Genomic DNA, 18,236 nt, shown 5'->3' with positions numbered 1-18,236 from the left:
TGCGGCTGCCTCAAGACGTCAGAGCCGTGGGCCAGCCTCTCTCCACGGGGATAAAAACGAAAGAAAACCATCTCCTGCCTCCTTCGCGCCCCTCATCCGGCTCTGTGGCACCGCCGGGGGGACACACTGCAGGCCGTGAGTCGTCTTTACAAAAGCAGCCCCAGATCCTGGGGTAGGACAGCCCAGTGAGCTGCACACGACACTCCCACTGCCTCCTCGGGCCTCCTGGCAGCGCCTGGGGCGTGACTTTTACTGACACGAGGGGTGTTTCTTTCCAAAGAGAAGATGCGGCGGTGGGGCTGGTAAATCGGAAAGCGCAGGGCTCCGTCTGAGGCAGCGTATCAGCTAGCTCTGCTGCGTGACGAAACAGCCCCACGCCTGCGGGCTCCAGCAACGGCGCTGCCTGCACTGATTCGGATTTCCGTGCGGCTGGCTCAGCTGCTCCGAGCCGGGCTCCCTCCCGTGGCTGCTGACGTCTGGGGGCTCCACGGGCCTGGATGAGTCCGAGACGACCTCACTCACCGGTCTGCAGGTTGGGCTGCTTCTTGCCCAGGCCTCGCTGTGCAGGAGACAAATCAGGGTTTCCTCACATGTGGTAGCCACGTTCTGAGGGAATGAGAGTGGGAAACGTGAGGCCTGGCTCAGAAGACAGCACTTCCCCTGCATGCCCCAGGTCAGAGCCAGGCCAGTGGGGGGTGGACCACAGACTCCGTGTCTTTGCGGGAGGGGTGGCCGACCACGTTGCGAAAGGTGTGTGTCCAGGGTGCCGGAAACCGTCAGCGGTCTTGGAGGGCCCTCCTCCACGGGCCACCAGCTGGCGAGTTCATGGCACAGTCTCGTTAGTGGAGGGACCCGTGACAGTTGCCTCATGGCCTGGGATATCTAGTGGAGTACCTGGCCCCAAGCGGACACCACAAGGCCAGGGCTGCCCATGACAATTGGGAAGGCCAGCTCTCAGGACCCCAGGAGGTCCTGAGGATGGCAAAGACTCAGGGGGGCAAACGTGCCACTGCGGGGCATGTGGGGGCAGGTGGCAGCTGGTCTGGGGCCAGAGCAGGCACAGAGGGCCGGAACCAGCCATGGGGCTTGTCCAGAAGCAGCCACGTTGACCAGATGTCTCGCAGCCCAGAGGGTAGCCTCTGAGTTGTTTTTCCAGTTGTAAGAACGCTCTGTCTCCACTCAGTCCCCGCAGAGCTGTGGGTTTTCCCCCGTAGCTTCTGTGTTGGTGAGACTGTGTCTCCCTGTGGCTGAGTTTGCGGATAACAACAGACCGGCCACGAGAAGCTGAGACCTCCGGCGCTGACTGCTCCACAGTGACCACATCAGCACCTTTGAATGCGATCTGCCCACCCGCCCGGCCGGCACAGGGAGCAGGTGCACCGGCAGGCCAAGGCCGTTTCAGAGCCGTCAGAGAAAACTCATCTCACTGCGTAGGGGCCGGGATCTACAGGGCAGTAGAAGGTCGCCCCGAAGGAGCCTGGGTAAATGCCCCCAGACGGCTGCACGCCTGGAATAGACCTCCCAGAGGTCGCGGTTTGCACCTGGGTCAGTAGTGGGAGATGTGCGTCAGCAACAGCGGGAGCGAGGACTGGGTCCATCGCGGCCGCAGCCTGGCCGGCGTCCAGCGCGTCGCAGTGGCCGATGGAGGCAGTGAGCTCGCGCCCTCTGCCCGCCTCTGCCCGCATCCTGCCGCTCGTCCAGGATAAACCTGCGCTGCGGTTTTCTCCGACTCCAGCAAAGCAGAACAAATCCTGCTTCGCGAACGCCTGGTCTGGGAGGTCGCTGCGGGGACGCACACTGACGGCGGCAGGTGGCTCGGAGGAAAGGCTCCGGGAAGACGGGCTCGGCAGATGCCAGGGGAAGCCTCTCTGCTGACACGTTTGCACAAGAAAGAGACTCACCTTGTTGGAGGAGGCTGTGGGGGGCCTCTAACCTGGGAGGGCGTTAGAGCGCAGACGCCCGCGTGGGGGGTCAGTAAGACAGGAGACGCGCCTCCGAGGCCGAGAGTCTCACTGGGTCCCCTCCTGACCTCATGCTGACTGCCTCCTGCCTGCCACTGACCCCACATCCACCCAACCCTGGGTCCGGCCTCAGCCCCCCAGTTTCCCCCAACCGTCCGCTGCGTCCATCCCCATGGGCACCACCCCAACGCAGGCCACCATGGCCACTCCCCAGGCCCGGGCCCCTGCTTGCCCCCAGGCTCTACCCACCTTCTTCACCCCCTCCTCTTGCTTCTGCGATGGACTTCTGCGATGTGACCCCCGCCCAACCCCCATAGGCTCCTGAGGCCCCTCTCCTTTCTCTCGCCCATTCGTGCCCCTCATCTCTCAGGACTCCGCATAAAGATTCCTCCTCCAGAAAGCAGCCCCTTGTCCCCACCAGACTGCCTCACGCTCACCACTGAGTCGTGTGTGTTCGCCTGTCCTCCACGCTCACCTCAGTCTGTGCAGACTGCCCTGCACACAGCAGACGCTCAGTCAATGCCCTCGAAGGTCAGACAAAGTGGACCTGGGCACCTGGTGCAATCAGAGGACGGAGGACATGGGGGACACGAGGGAGGGTACAGCCCGAGGTGCTGAGACAACCGAGGGGAGACGCCGGGGCAGGACGTGTCGCTGCTTCAGCCTGTGATCCCCAAACCGGGGAGAAGTTGCTGCCCCGGGCCTGCATCCAGCTGACAGCCTGAGTCACAGGGAGGCCCAGGCACAGCCTGGTCCCCTCGCACTGCCTCAGCTGCCACTGCGCTCCTGCAAGACAGAGGAGGGCTGCTGGTGCCCGAGCTGGATGCCTGGGAGATCTCGGCAACGCCTCCCGCCGCTTGTCTGGGTTCTCGGGACCACGAGGCTTCCCGGAGCCAATCAGCCCCACTGGCTCTCGTGGGCTTGGAGCGCCAACCACGCCAGGCATCCAGCCCCAGGGCAGTGGGGTCCTGCCGGCAAACCGCCCTTGTGCCACAGACCGTGTTTGTCCTGGTCTTCAAGCTGTGCCCATTCCTGAGGACAAGGGTCTTCAAGATGGACCAGCCCACCCCCTTCTTTACAGACAAGAAGCAGGCCCAGCCTGAGAATGGACGTGCTCAGGCCGTTTGGCACGGCCCAGATCCTGGCTGCCTTGCTTTTCTCCATCTAGAAACAGAAAGCTGGACCCTTCTCGCCACAGTGGCCATCTCCTGCACAGAGGACGGCACGTCTCGGGTCCGCCAGGCCTGTTTACTGTTTCAGAGTCTGTGGCTGAAAGGGGGGAAGCAGAGTGGGGCCCCATTGGTCACGTGGCCATGTTCTCTAGGGGATGGAAGGAAGAATGGTCATCCGGAGGTCTGCTTTGGGGACACTGGGCAGTCAGCGTTCCTGCTTACTTAGCTGAGAACTACAGCCAGGCCTCTCGTTGAGTGGGGCTGGGTGGGAGCCGTGGCAGGGGACCCCGGCACTGTTTCTGAGGTCACAGCCGTCCCTGGTAGAGGCCCCAGAGGAAGCCTGGCTGGAGTATCGCTGCTGGGTGTGAAGCCAGAGCACGGGGTCCCCGCAGGCCCGGAGCTGGCCAGCTTGGGGAGAAAGCAGAGCCACGTGCAGCCCTAGGTAGGCTTGGGAGTGCGGGCGGCCGCTCCCCGCCCTCCTCCCTCACACCGGCCACCGCAATCCGGGTCCACCATAATCAGATTCACCTAAAGCAGGGACGGAGCACTAATTCTATTGAAAGGAGCACAGATGCTGGGTACAGAGCCAGATGTCCACGGGAGCCCAGTGACCAACTCTGCCAGGGGACGGTAATTTGAAATTGGGAAGGACAGGATATTTGCTGAACTGCCCACACAATGACGTGGCAAGAAAACACTGAAGGTCTCGGGTTCACCTGCGGGCGATGCCGGGAGCACAGAGAACAGGGCAGAGGAGGAGGAGGACGGTCCCCGGCGAGCCCTGGCTCCCCACCACTCTCCTGACCACGCTGCTCAAGTGCCCTCAATGTCTGCTCCTGCTCCGGCTTGGACTCTCCGCCCTATAGCACATGAGCTCCCCGTCTCACCGAGCCCCAGTGTCAGGCACGGCTGAGGGGTCTGCTGAACTCCCTAGAGCCCCACCCCCCGGCATCCGGGTGTGGCCCCCCCAACCCACCCGGGGTCTTGATCAAGACCAGGTCCCCATGTTTTCCTGGCATGGAGAAGAGCTTTGATGTCTCGAACTCTATCAAAGGCACCTGCAAAATCTCTAGAACGTTCTGTGCTGAGTTGGCACCACGTGTCATCCCTCAGAGTCACGTTAATTCCCTGCACATCAGGAAAATGCACACGAAAGGCTTAGCAGATCTGATCAAATTCAGCTCCTATTTGAGTTCTTACAAAATGGGAGCCACCGTGCGAGACTGACATTGTCACAGCGAGAAAACAGTCGCTGTCACGGCGTGAGGTGTGGGTGGAGACAAGAGCTGGGCACACCCCACGTGGACCATGGTCTCCGTGTGTTAGGGGACCGCGGAGGCACCTTCCTGCCTTTCTGTCGGGCACAAAAGTGGGGCCTGCACCCCAGGGTCAGACGGCCACGCACCTGCTCACTGTTCTGCCTCCTGTCCTCGTCAGGGATTTTTAAAACCCGTGTGTTGCTACTTAGCAGGTGATCTGAACATTCTCATGGGCTTTTCAGCCAGCAGATATTTGAAAACATGGCGAACAGGCCTTCAGCCCGCACCCCTGACGGCTTGCCACACCGCACAGATGGCCTCCGTGTGGTTTCGAGAGGCGGCGGCATGACCGAGAGGTGGCTCGCCACCCCAGCTGCTGGAGGCTAATGAGCCAGGCCCCCAGTGCCCCTCCTGTGTGCTGCCCGGGGGAGGGCCCTCCTGCTCCTTCTGGAGCCTCCCCTGTCCACAGGAAGGGACCGGCATAGCGGGAAGGCTGTTTCCCTAATCCGATTGAGGGTCTCCCGGCAGCCCAGCTGGTGCCAGCGCGGCAGCACGGCCAGGAACAGACAGGATGTGGCTCTGGGGGGCTTCTGTTTCTCCAGGTCCGTTTTCAGACGGCAGGGCTGCTGGCCGCAGGAGCAGCGGGCGGGGTGGGGGAGCACCTCCCACACGGGTTACAGGAGCTCACCTGCCCCTCATCAGGACAGGAAGGGTCTAGAGATGGGGTGTTGTGTTCCCAATGGTGCCTGCTCCTAGCTGGCTTGGGGACCCCCCCAGTCGCCCCCCAGCCCAGGTCCACCCACCGCAGCCCCAGGTCCCCAGTGCAGCCACCAGCTTGGTGTCACTGTCCATGGTGCTGAACCCCCAGCTTCCTGGGCTGGATCCTTCCCTCCCTTTGAGGCCCCAGCAACTCTGGTCCAGCGTCTCCCAGAAGATCCAAGCCCTAGAGGAGCGTGGGGACCATGGCGGAGCAGGCGGGAGATCGAAAAAAGGAGAGAAAAGTGGACAGAGGTTCAGTTGTTCTCAGAAATTCACAGTCACCCCAAAACAGTGTCCTCTCTGGGCAGTTGAGGGCAGGGCACGCGCCCAGCAGAGCTTCACTGGCGAGGATGTGGTCCCGCACCGGGTCCGGCTCTTGCCCGTCCCCACTGGATGCATGTCCCTTTCATCCACTCCCGGCCTGCAAACCAGCCCCGTGACATGGGAAGCGGGTGCTCCCGCTGTGGGCCGGACTGGGTCCGGGCTCATAGCTGGGTCTGGGTTGCTTTGTCTATCAAGTGAGTGTGCCGTTAGCTTCCACCTCGTGAATTCCACGTGCGTGTTCGATGAAGTGCCTGCGGAGTGCTGAGCATGCCGCCCAGCTCATGACAAGCACTGCGTTCATGCTTAGCCACAGGCTGAGTTTCAGCTAGAAAGGGGGGGTTAGAAGCGCTCAGAAGGTCCTTTTTATATTGCGCCAACGTCTGCTTGTTCGAGCGAGCAGTGGTGGGATGGACGGTGTTGGGTCGAGAGCGAGAGCCGGAAGCAGGCGCCCTTCCCATGGAGTCCTCCCTGCAGCGGCCTTTCAGACACTAAACATGACTCGCATGGCCTCTCCAGGTCACGTACCCCATCCTCTCCCTGGTCTCCCACCTGTTGGCTCAGAAATGTCAGCCATTCCTCCCCAGAAGCCCAGGCCGGTGGCCAGTGCTGACCCACAGAGCAGTGTGCAGCTGGGCGTAGGTCTGTCTGGTTTTCCAGACGGGTGTCCGAGTAGTGTCCCCTGCTGCGTGGCACATCCCAGTAGCGTCTGGAGCGTCAAGGAGCTTGTTAGATGAGGAATGGAAAATTCTGGTCTGTGTCACCTCGAAAGACCCTTTTCTTATCTTTGGCCCCCTCCTGAAATGAGGACATACCACTGAGATCTGGCCCCTTATGCCTCTGGCCCTTCCCAGTCCTGGGGGGTGCAGGGAGGCCTGTGTGATTTTCATGTGGCCATGGGAGCAAGGGCCCCAGGCCCCTGTCATGGGGCACATACATAGAAGCAAACCACGTGTCCCATGTATTCCAGCTCTGTGTGCTCAGTTCAGGAGGGCATGACAGCAGCCTCCCAGCCTCCTAGCCCTCCCGCCGTCAGCCCGTGCTGGCCTCGGTTGGGGTTCCCTCCTGGGCATGGTCTCCTTACTTCACACCAGCCACTCTGCGCTTGCTTTCTTCACTCATCCAGAACCCTGGCACGCCCGGTTGTGCTCATTCCTGATGCCAGCAGAGTGGCTCATGGTGCAGGTGTGCCGTGGCTTACCAGCCAGCCCGAAGGGTGGCCCCCGGAGCTGTGTCCGGGGTCTTGCTGTACAACCGAATCTGCTCTGAGGGAGGGTGACACACCACACTCCCGAATGACTGGCACCGCCTCTCTGCTCTCAGCAGCGGCCGACGAGGGCGGAGCGTGCTGGGCGTTGGCTCCTTCACGCTCGCTGGGTCTGACGAGGTTCTGTCCCCCCTGGAGTCTGACCTGGAGTCTGGTGGCCACCGCTGTGAGCCTGGGCCTGGCTGGGCCAGCCGAGGAGGTCCCAGCATTCTCTCCTTGGGGAGTTCGAACAAGAAGCTGAACCCAACCGTGTTTTGTGCTTTTCCACTCACCGCAGCTGCGTTCTTGATCCTTGAAGCAGGGTGAGCCCAGGGCCCAACTCTTTATGTAAACACATGGGATTGGGGGGCTCAGTCGGTGAAGCGTCTGCCTTTGGCTGAGGTCACGATCACGGGGTCCCGGGATCGAGTCCCGCATTGGGCTCCTTGTTCTGCGGGGAGCCTGCTTCTCGCTCTCCCTCTGCTTGCCTCCCCTCCTACTCGTACTCGCTCACTCTCTCTCGCTAGCTCTCTCTCTCTGTCAAGTAAATAAATAAAATCTTAAAAAATAAATAAAATAAAATAAAAAATAAACACATGGGATGAAGTAGAGAGAAACGGGCTACAGCACAAAACAAGACTGTTCTTCAGAGGAACTGAGCAGTGGGAGTAGGCCCTTTGAAGGTGGAAGGTGAGGCTTCTCAGTGGAGAACCCCTTGCGGACCGGGGGCCCGGGGCCGGGCGAGGCTCCCTGCACCCACAGTGGTGCCCATCACCTGCTTGCCAGCCTGCCGCGTGCATCCCGGTACTGGGGCAGCTCCCGTTCTGGGCGGACCCGCTGTCCGTAAACGTGCCTCCTCTTTATTGCTTCACGGTTCCCCTCCATCCCCTCACGAGATGACCGATGCCGGAGTCGGAGCCCAGCCCCGAGTCCTCAGACGGGACTGGCCATGCCGGCGGCTCAGAGCATCCTGACGCAATCCCCACACTGAAGCCCCCGCACCCCTGCCTGCTTACTCAGCTCTCCCAGTAGCGTCCTGGGCACCACTGAGTTCAGACCACGTCACAGCCCTGAGCTGAGCGCCCGTACTGTCCCGCTTTCAGGAATAAGAAAGCCGAGCCTGACGGGCCATTCTGGAACGACCCAAAGCCACAGCTCGAGGCCAGTGCACAGCCAGGGCTGTCTGAGGCCAAGGTCCACACCCTAGCACCCCCCAACCCGTACCCAACCAGGCGCCCTGGCTTCCTGGGCGCCCCCCCCCTTGGAGTTTCCAGCTCTGGCCTCAGCTGCAGAGCCCAGAGGCAGGGGAGGGAAGGAGGGGGGCAGGGAGGCATCTGAACGCATGGCTTTGCGCTCGGAAGACCTGTCCTCCCCCGGGCAGCCTGCCCGCTGTGGTCAGAGCTCTCCCATTGGTCAGTCGGGGCCATGGGGGATGGAGGACAGGCTCTGGGATGGAGGCGTTGGGCCAACAAAGCCCCGACCTGGGTCTCTACTGGCTCCGGGTCTGGAATCTGCCTCCTGCCAGGCCGTCTGGGTCCACCTCGAAGCCACACGGCCTAAACGGACAGTGAGGCGGGGGACCGGGGGCATGGGAATATTTGGAGGCGAGGTAAGACAGGAATTTCTCCCAGGGCTGAGAAAATTGATTTTTTTTCCCAGCATTGATTGTTTTTTTTTACGGCAAAACTTTATAGTAGTGGCTGAATGACTTTATTTCTCTAATTCCAAAAGCTTAATATGTGTGATGAAAAGCAAGATTTCCACGATTCTTCTAGTAATTTTCTGGCCTTAATTTCTAGATTTTAATCTTTGCTCCATCCGGATTTTTTTGGTGTGGGATCTCTGTGAGTTAGGGTACAAGTTTCGGGAACCAATTCAGATTGTCCCAAGAGGAATAAAGAAACCTTTATTTTGCTCTAGAAAAACTGAAAGCCTGGGAACAGTGTCTGCAAACGGCTGGACCCAGGAGCTCATGTGCCCTCCTCCCACTCGGGCTGGCTTTGTTCTGGGCAGGTCTCCCCACCAGGTGGGAAAACCGTCCCAAAGGTTACAAAGGCATCTTCCCCACCCCTGCGGGCTCAGCAGGATAAAAAGGTCACGTCTTTTTCCTGAATAAAAGGCCTGCTGGAGGGTGGGCCCCTGGGTGGGAGGGAGCAGTTTCAAGGAGGCAGAGGGAAGTCCTGGAAAGGGGGCAGAGGCCGCAGGCCCTGGCTTTGCAGGCGGTCACCCACCTTCTCCCTCTTGCTTAGAGGGACTTTGCCTCGCTGGGTGCCATTCCTGGCCTCTCTCTGTGCACCCACCTCTCTGTCCATCCATTTGTCTGTGCCAAACTGTTCTCACAAAGTCTCTTTCGTGTGTCGGGTCATTGGTAAGTGGGTGGTAAGTTGATGATGTCTCCCCGTCTGGTACTGACCCATCGCTCTTCCTTTCTAGAACTTTCCTGGCAATTCTTACATTATTTGTTTCTAGTTGAGTTTTAGCATCAGCCCGTCTGTTTGCAGGTCTTATGTGTTATTGGGACAAATGCGTGGACCAGGCACAGTGCCCACATCTGCACCTGTCTGGGGAGGCCCTGGCTTCCTGCACCGAGCTTTCCTGCCTCCTGGGGCAGCATCTGCTCATTCCCGGAGCTTGTGCACGAGGCTCAGGAGACGTGGTCCTGTTTGCTCCTTGTGAGAGGGCGGGCTGCTCCCCTGTTCCCAGAAGTGGGGGGTAGAGTGCAGGAAGGAGCACCCATCCACGCTGTGAGCTTTGGCAAGAGAAGGCAAGCCCTCAGAGTCAGGTGTGCCCCCGGGGGGCCCCCACAATCCAGATTCTGTCCCGGTCTCCCGGCTGGACAGGCAGGGGATGTGGAGGAAAGACAGTCTGCCCTCTGGCAGCCAGTGCTGGCCCAAGCCCGCGATCAGGGCAGCGGGGTGAGGCCTCTCCTCACTCCGGACTCCAGCACAAGGGCCTGGACCTCTTCCAACAGGGCAACCACTGGGGCCTCAGACCACACCCCACAGGCCACCGAGCTGGGCCGTGGCCCACTGCTTACGGCCCCCACCCAGCCCTCAGAGGCAGCGATCTTCACTGCCCGTGGTCGGCGAGGTACGGATCTTAAATGTTTTGAAATCTGTGTTGGGTACATTTGTTCTGTTTCAATTCTGCGGGGCCAAGGTGACTCACAGGGAGTTAGTCTGTCTCCTGGGCCCTGGCCCAGCGTCCTGCTGCGCCCTGCTGCGCCCTGCCCAGCCTCCAGCCCAGCAACAGCCTCAGAAACCTTCCCCGAGCGGCCTCTCTGCCGGTGCCAGCTCTCACCGCCCTGTGGAAGGTGGGCTCCGAACGGCAGTGAACCCAAGGGAGGTGGGAAGGGGCCCCATCTGGGACCTGCCTCCCACGCCCGGTGGACACAGGACAGAAGGGTGGCTGGCGGGGGCGGCTGTCAGGAACCCGTGCAGGCAGGCAGTGAGCAATGGGCGCTGGGGCCAGCAGGTGTGGGAAGGCCCCTTCCCGTGGCCCTCGGTGGCCTTTCTCTGGCCTGTGCGTCCTCCCGTTTAGCAGGGGCTTGTTCAGGTGGAACCAAAGACCATCCTCAGGCCACCGCCTCCAGGAAGGCCTCCCGATCAGCAGGGGCTTGTTCAGGTGGAACCAAAGACCATCCTCAGGCCACCGCCTCCAGGAAGGCCTCCCGATCTCCCAGGCGGGGCCTGCAGCACTGTGAGGGGGCAGGACCTCTGGAGCTCTCAGCTGGCACCCTCAAGGAAGCGGGCATATGAGTCTGCCCTGTTCTGGACAGATGCCCGACCGCCAAGACGGCTGTGGAGCAGACCTGCCCGCAACCTTGGAGGCTGCTGGGGCTCGCTGTGCTGGGGCTGTGCTCTGCCTGTGTGAGCAGGACGGGCGTGCGCTCCTCCTCACCCTGGTGAGACCTTCTCTGTCGTACGATTGAGGACATTCGGACTGCAGGTGGACCAGGTCAGGGGCTGGCAGGAGGGGCCGCCTGGAGCCCAGGGAACCCCGGTGCAGACCCCTGGAACTTTGCAGGGGAGTCACAGCGTCCAGGCCGGAGCCAGCACAGGCGGCCTCTCCAAGTACAACCAAAAGCCTTTGCGAAGTGAGGTTCAGGACGAGCACGTGGAAAGCCCAGCAGGGGCAGCGACGAGCCGCTGCTGCCTTCTCACACAGGGGAGGCCACGCTGCACCTGCCAGGGAGCAAGGGCGCCAGACAGCAGAACGTTCAGGATGAACAAACAGCCAACCAAGGCTTTACGCCACTCGACACCATTACCCCACTGCCCTGGGAGGTGATGCCAGTTTTAGCACCGGCCCCCGTGAGAGACCTGATCCCCATCGCCCATCAGGACACCCCTGCAAAGGGGCTCCAGGGATTGGTCTCTGCCCGGTGGCCTGGCAGGGCCAGGTCAAGTGTCGTCCAGCCCCTTGGCCTGTCTAAGGCTCAGTTTCCCCAGATGCAAGTGATGTGGCAGTTAGAGGGGCTCCTAAGAAGCTCTCTTCAGTGAGCCGAGAGGCAGTGGAGTGGGGCAGGAGGAAGGGTCTTCTCCGTTTGTCCAAACACCAACTGTCTGCGTGCATGAGGGATGCTGGGCTGGCTGTGCTGGGGGAGAGTCCAGGGCTCAGGGACTGCAACCATGACACGTCATGTCCAGACCTGGGGACAAAGAGCCCAGCCCTTCCCCGCAGCTAGGACACACCAGGGTTTGTACTCCACACTGTCTGTAGGCTGAACCCTGTGCAGAGGGCCTCGCTGAGGTGACAGAGTCTGTGAACCCCTTCTGAGCCAGGGGTGGGTGACAAGCAGGCAGAAAGTGGAGTGTGTGTCTGCCAGTCTGACCCAAAAGACCAAGCATTTTCCATACTCCAGACCCCAGCCTGGTGGGGCAGGCAGCAGGGTGGTGTCCCCTCACATCAGCCTGACAGCTGTCCCTCTCTGTCTCTCTGCAGATTAATACCTTCATGTCCTTTGTGTTCCCCATGGTGGTCATCTCCATTCTGAACACCATCATTGCCAACAAGCTGACCATCATGGTCCGCCAGGCAGCGGAGCAGGGCCAGGTGTGCACAGTTGGGGACCAGCACAGCTCATTCAGCATGTCCATTGAGCCTGGCAGGGTCCAAGCCCTGCGGCACGGCGTCCGGGTCTTACGTACGTAACCTCTGGGCCCTCAGGGGCGGGTGGCAGGCAGGGGCCAGTAAAGCAGTGAGCTTCACACCACCAAAGAGGGCAAAGTATAGGACCCAGAAAATTAGAGCAGTCCCAGCAGAGACTCAGAAGGCTGGCTCCACCCGGGGATCAGTGCTCTTTACCCACTCATCTATCCATCCACCCGTCCTTTCATCCATCTCCATCCATCCATCCACCCATTGACTCATCCACCCATCCATCCGTCCATCCATCCATCATCCATCCATCCAACCATCCATCCTTTCATCCATTCACTGATTCAACAAGTCTCCTGGGCATGGACTCTGGGTCAGGCAGCTTCCTCACAGCTATGGAGCAGCAGGGGTGAGCGTTACCGTGTGTGCCAGGCAGTCAGGTGCCAGCTGGAGAGGCATGAAGTGCAGCCCCCGCATGGTGACCCACATTCCCGTGAGGAATCCTGAAGACCAGCCCTTACAAAGATCACGAGCCAGCCCCCATCGCAGGAGAGCGTGGGGTGGAGCCTGTGCCCGTGTGGGTTGTGGTGCTCCGTGTGTGGGCCCAGGGGCCGGGCTTGTGCCCAGAGACGCCATCCTTGAGGACGGCTCTTTCTCAGAACACCCTGCCCCTACTGCTGAGGGCAGTCCCGCCCAGCCCAGCCCCTCCCCAACCCCAACCACCTACCTTGTGCCTCCCAGCAGCCCTCCCCGTTGCTGTCACCCTAACCCCGGCAAACAGGCCTCTGGACCTCTGCCCCAGGCCACCTGTCCCTCAGCAGCCACTGCTTCTTGGAAGAAAGAGGTCCAGAGTGGCACTATCCAACAGGAATATGACCACAGGGGGTGAGATGGTGTCTTACTGTGGTTTTGGTTTGCATTTATCACATGATGAGTGACGTTGGGCACTTTTTCATGTGCTGATTGACCATTTGTGTATCTTCTTTGGAGAAATGTCTGTTCAAGTCCTTTGCCCATTTTTAAATGTGTAATTTGGTTGTTTGATTTTTGCTGTTGAACGTTCACTCTGTGTGTCCTGGATATTAATCCCTGGTCAGATGTGTGACGCAAATACTGTCTCCTGTTCTGTGTGTTACCTTCTCGCTCTGTTGACTGTGTCCTTTGATGCAGAGTTGCTCATTTTTATGTGGTCCGGAACATCTGCTTTTCCTTCTGTTGTCTGTGCCTTTGGTCCTGTGTCCAAGAAGTCACCGCCAGATCCAGTGTTGTCAAGTTGGTGCCTGTCATTTTCCTCTAAGGAGTTTGTACTCTCAGCTCCTACGTTTAGATCTCTGATTCACTTTGAGCTAATTCTGTACATGGTGTGAGGTGGGGGTCCAGCTTCCTTCTTCCGCATGTGGCCGTCCTGTTTTCCTAGCACTGTTGCCAGTACAATGGTCTGGCACCTTGTAGGAAATCACGTGCCCGTATCTATGAGGGTTATTTCTGGGCTCTCTGTCCCATGGTCCCTGTGTCTGTCTTTAGGCCAATGTTTAGGGTTAAGTCTTCTGTTCCCAGAACAGGCCCATGTCTCTCTGTGTCTCAGGGGCTGTGGTCATCGCCTTCGTGGTCTGCTGGCTGCCCTACCACGTGCGGCGCCTCATGTTCTGCTACGTTTCCGATAAGCAGTGGACCCCGTGAGTACCAGGAACCTGGGGCAGAGGGGGGAGGCTCGGGCTGGGAGAAGCTCCCCAAAACAGGTAGGTGTGGGACGTGGGGGCTCTGAACAGAGCAGCTCAGGGCAAGGGTGCCAGTCGGGTCCCCACGTGTTCCTGGTGTGGCCGTGAATGGACTGGGGAAGGAAGGAAGAAGGCCACGGAGCGACAGACGCCACGGGGCAGGTTATAGCAGAAAAGGAAGGCAGCCCCTAAGAGAGTGGGAACGAGACAAGTTTAGAGACCTCTAGAGAGTGACAAGGATGGGCTGACCCTGCTGGATGTTGGGGTGGGGGTGTGGCAGCTGTCTGGGCGCCCTAGACCACCCCCAGGCTGGGGGAGTCGCTAGGTGCACTCCAGGCCTCGGAGAGCCACACCCAGGCTGTGCCCTATTGCAGCCCAAGGACACACAGCAAAATCAGTAAAAGGAAAAGCCTGGGGAGGAGTTCGGGAGACCAGGCACGGCTTCCAGAACCCTCTCCCAGGCTAATTGCCCCAGAAGGAGCTGAGGCCACATGTGAAATGCTGTCTCCCAGGAAGCTGGCCAAAGGCCCAGCGCCCACGGCTTCTGCTGGGGGCCAGCCACATAGGCACCCCTGGCTGGCGAGCGCCCGAATTCCAGACTCCCAGGAGGAAGGAGCTGCTCAGCGTAACCACATTGTTTGCACAAACAGTTTAAGCCCAGGGAGCGTCTCCGCTCAGGGGACGGCGAGTCCCTGAGATCCAAGCTCCCAGACAGCAGCGAGGCCCGCCGGGCCAGGAGGGCCTTCCCAGATGGCAGCCCGGAGCCCACTGTGTGAGCTTTTCTCTGCATAGCTCAAGGCCCAGGCTGCCAGGTTCTTCACAGTGACGGGGAAGCACCAGGGCGGGCAAACCTAGGACAGAGGAGGACAAGGTGCAGGCAGCAGAGCTCAGCCCCAGGTGCAGGCCTTCTGAAACTCAGCGCTGCCTGCTGGTAAACTGAGCTGTCCGGTGAAGGAGTGAGGTCCCTGTGAGTAGAGGCAAGCAAGCTGGGGGGTGTTACACAGCTGTCCAGGAGGCAAGGAAGGGGTTTCTGCCCTGGCTGTTCGGTGGAGGCCGGGGACCAGTCGCGCCCTGCAGCCCTGGCATGCTGGGATTCTGCACAGGGAAGGGCAGGCCAGGTGTCCTGCAGGGAGAGGTGGAGACGGGCCAGGCAGGGCAGCCACAACCCAGCTCCACTGACTGGTACCACTGGAATGTGGGCAGAACTTCCAACGTCTCCAGAGAAGCGAGAACGCGGAGTTTATTACGAAATACCCCCATGTCAAAACATTTACAAGTAGCGAGTGTCCGCCGCTGTGGGCCAGGCGCTGCGGGGTCCGCGCAGGCTGAGCGCCTCTCTCGCCCCTCCCAGGTTCCTGTACGACTTCTACCACTATTTCTACCTGCTGACCAACGCGCTGTTCTACGTCAGCTCCGCCGTCAACCCCGTCCTCTACAACCTGGTCTCCGCCAATTTCCGCCAGGCCTTTCTGTCCACCCTGGCCTGCCTCTGTCCCCTGTGGGGGCGCAGGAGGAAGCGGCCAGCCTTCTCCAGGAAGACCAACAGCGTGTCCAGCAACCACACCTTCTCCAGCAACGTCACTCGGGAGACCCTGTATTAGAGCCGGGCGGGGGGCCCGAGGAGGGGCTGGGAGGGCAGGGGAGGGGGCTGCCGCTTGGTCCCCACCCCCCCACTCCGCAGCCCCCCACCCCCGGAGCAGGAATGGGGCTTAGCAGAGGCCTGGGACCTGGCACCCTCCTCCAGAGGCCCCCATTTCTCTCAGCATCTCCCTCAGCACCCCCACCCCTCGCTCAGCGCCTCTTTGAAAGCTAGGGAGAGATCGCTCCTCTCCCAGATCCAGAAAGGCCTTTAATGAGAAGAAATAAGCGGTGGGTGAAAAGCAGACTTCTTTGTTCCCACACCACTGGGTGTTTCGAGAGGACAGAAATGAAAGGCACAGGTCGGGCTGGGCGGGCGTGAGGAGCAGGCGGCCCCGAGAGGCGGGGGGGCTGGGAGGAGGCCGGCCGGCAGGGCTGCCGCGGTCCTCGGGGTGAGGAGAGGGCCTCGACCCTCGTGTGGGATGACAGGCACCCAGACTCCCACCTCAGCAAGGGCGACCCCCAGGAAGCTTCGAGGTGCCCCGAAGGACAGCTGGGGGTCGGTGGGTCAGGCACCGGCCAGACCCAGGCCTCCCCCTCCTCCTCGCCAAGACGGCCAGTCTCTGCAGGGACGCCGGCCGTTGGGAGCTCGGCCTGAGTGTCCTCTTGGCTTGGCAGAGGCAAGGCCAGGTCAGCGGAGTCTTGCCTCCTCACCCCCTCCCGGCGGCCCAAGCCAGGCCAGGGACGTCGCCGTGCGCGCGCTCGTTTCTGCTGCGTGGGTGAGCTTCCTGAAGGGAAGGGAGGGCTCCCTGAAGCGCAGAGGCGAGGGCCAAGTCACAGAGAGATGCCATTTGTGGGGGTCACAGGTGAGGAGAAGGAACCATGGGTACAGGCAGCCCTCAGGCCAGCGGCCAGGCCGAGGCCCAGCGTCATTTGTCACGGCCGCGGGCAGCAGCCCCGGGCACCCGGAAAGGCAGGCACCTCCTTGATCTGTAAGAGCCGGTCTCCAGACAGGATGGCCTGGTCCTGGCTTGGCCCTAGAAGGTCCCCTGAGCCAAGGGAAGACAGATCCCAGATGAGCTGAAGCTGGGAGCAGCAGAAGGGCCCAGAAAATGAAAGGCANCGATAAGCAGTGGACCCCGTGAGTACCAGGAACCTGGGGCAGAGGGGGGAGGCTCGGGCTGGGAGAAGCTCCCCAAAACAGGTAGGTGTGGGACGTGGGGGCTCTGAACAGAGCAGCTCAGGGCAAGGGTGCCAGTCGGGTCCCCACGTGTTCCTGGTGTGGCCGTGAATGGACTGGGGAAGGAAGGAAGAAGGCCACGGAGCGACAGACGCCACGGGGCAGGTTATAGCAGAAAAGGAAGGCAGCCCCTAAGAGAGTGGGAACGAGACAAGTTTAGAGACCTCTAGAGAGTGACAAGGATGGGCTGACCCTGCTGGATGTTGGGGTGGGGGTGTGGCAGCTGTCTGGGCGCCCTAGACCACCCCCAGGCTGGGGGAGTCGCTAGGTGCACTCCAGGCCTCGGAGAGCCACACCCAGGCTGTGCCCTATTGCAGCCCAAGGACACACAGCAAAATCAGTAAAAGGAAAAGCCTGGGGAGGAGTTCGGGAGACCAGGCACGGCTTCCAGAACCCTCTCCCAGGCTAATTGCCCCAGAAGGAGCTGAGGCCACATGTGAAATGCTGTCTCCCAGGAAGCTGGCCAAAGGCCCAGCGCCCACGGCTTCTGCTGGGGGCCAGCCACATAGGCACCCCTGGCTGGCGAGCGCCCGAATTCCAGACTCCCAGGAGGAAGGAGCTGCTCGGCGTAACCACATTGTTTGCACAAACAGTTTAAGCCCAGGGAGCGTCTCCGCTCAGGGGACGGCGAGTCCCTGAGATCCAAGCTCCCAGACAGCAGCGAGGCCCGCCGGGCCAGGAGGGCCTTCCCAGATGGCAGCCCGGAGCCCACTGTGTGAGCTTTTCTCTGCATAGCTCAAGGCCCAGGCTGCCAGGTTCTTCACAGTGACGGGGAAGCACCAGGGCGGGCAAACCTAGGACAGAGGAGGACAAGGTGCAGGCAGCAGAGCTCAGCCCCAGGTGCAGGCCTTCTGAAACTCAGCGCTGCCTGCTGGTAAACTGAGCTGTCCGGTGAAGGAGTGAGGTCCCTGTGAGTAGAGGCAAGCAAGCTGGGGGGTGTTACACAGCTGTCCAGGAGGCAAGGAAGGGGTTTCTGCCCTGGCTGTTCGGTGGAGGCCGGGGACCAGTCGCGCCCTGCAGCCCTGGCATGCTGGGATTCTGCACAGGGAAGGGCAGGCCAGGTGTCCTGCAGGGAGAGGTGGAGACGGGCCAGGCAGGGCAGCCACAACCCAGCTCCACTGACTGGTACCACTGGAATGTGGGCAGAACTTCCAACGTCTCCAGAGAAGCGAGAACGCGGAGTTTATTACGAAATACCCCCATGTCAAAACATTTACAAGTAGCGAGTGTCCGCCGCTGTGGGCCAGGCGCTGCGGGGTCCGCGCAGGCTGAGCGCCTCTCTCGCCCCTCCCAGGTTCCTGTACGACTTCTACCACTATTTCTACCTGCTGACCAACGCGCTGTTCTACGTCAGCTCCGCCGTCAACCCCGTCCTCTACAACCTGGTCTCCGCCAATTTCCGCCAGGCCTTTCTGTCCACCCTGGCCTGCCTCTGTCCCCTGTGGGGGCGCAGGAGGAAGCGGCCAGCCTTCTCCAGGAAGACCAACAGCGTGTCCAGCAACCACACCTTCTCCAGCAACGTCACTCGGGAGACCCTGTATTAGAGCCGGGCGGGGGGCCCGAGGAGGGGCTGGGAGGGCAGGGGAGGGGGCTGCCGCTTGGTCCCCACCCCCCCACTCCGCAGCCCCCCACCCCCGGAGCAGGAATGGGGCTTAGCAGAGGCCTGGGACCTGGCACCCTCCTCCAGAGGCCCCCATTTCTCTCAGCATCTCCCTCAGCACCCCCACCCCTCGCTCAGCGCCTCTTTGAAAGCTAGGGAGAGATCGCTCCTCTCCCAGATCCAGAAAGGCCTTTAATGAGAAGAAATAAGCGGTGGGTGAAAAGCAGACTTCTTTGTTCCCACACCACTGGGTGTTTCGAGAGGACAGAAATGAAAGGCACA

At 60.9% G+C, this 18,236-nt stretch overlaps 1 protein-coding gene across 1 annotated transcript; it reads left to right on the top strand.

Annotated features, from left to right (window-relative positions):
• Positions 1 to 1,559: 1,559 nt before the first annotated feature.
• On the top strand, positions 1,560 to 16,230 carry NTSR1 (neurotensin receptor 1). Its single transcript, XM_034641567.1, has 9 exons — positions 1,560 to 1,650; positions 2,734 to 2,876; positions 2,958 to 3,072; positions 4,862 to 4,994; positions 6,796 to 6,905; positions 9,690 to 9,808; positions 11,663 to 11,864; positions 13,404 to 13,494; positions 14,888 to 16,230. Exons 1-9 carry the CDS (start codon positions 1,560 to 1,562, stop codon positions 15,135 to 15,137), a joined length of 1,254 nt encoding a protein of 417 aa, XP_034497458.1. The 3' UTR covers positions 15,138 to 16,230.
• Positions 16,231 to 18,236: the final 2,006 nt, after the last annotated feature.

Source organism: Ailuropoda melanoleuca, chromosome 13 (genome assembly GCF_002007445.2).
Source record: "Ailuropoda melanoleuca isolate Jingjing chromosome 13, ASM200744v2, whole genome shotgun sequence".
In the NCBI taxonomy this organism is placed as follows: Eukaryota; Metazoa; Chordata; class Mammalia; order Carnivora; family Ursidae; genus Ailuropoda; species Ailuropoda melanoleuca.
This window is presented reverse-complemented; position numbering and strand designations above follow the sequence as displayed.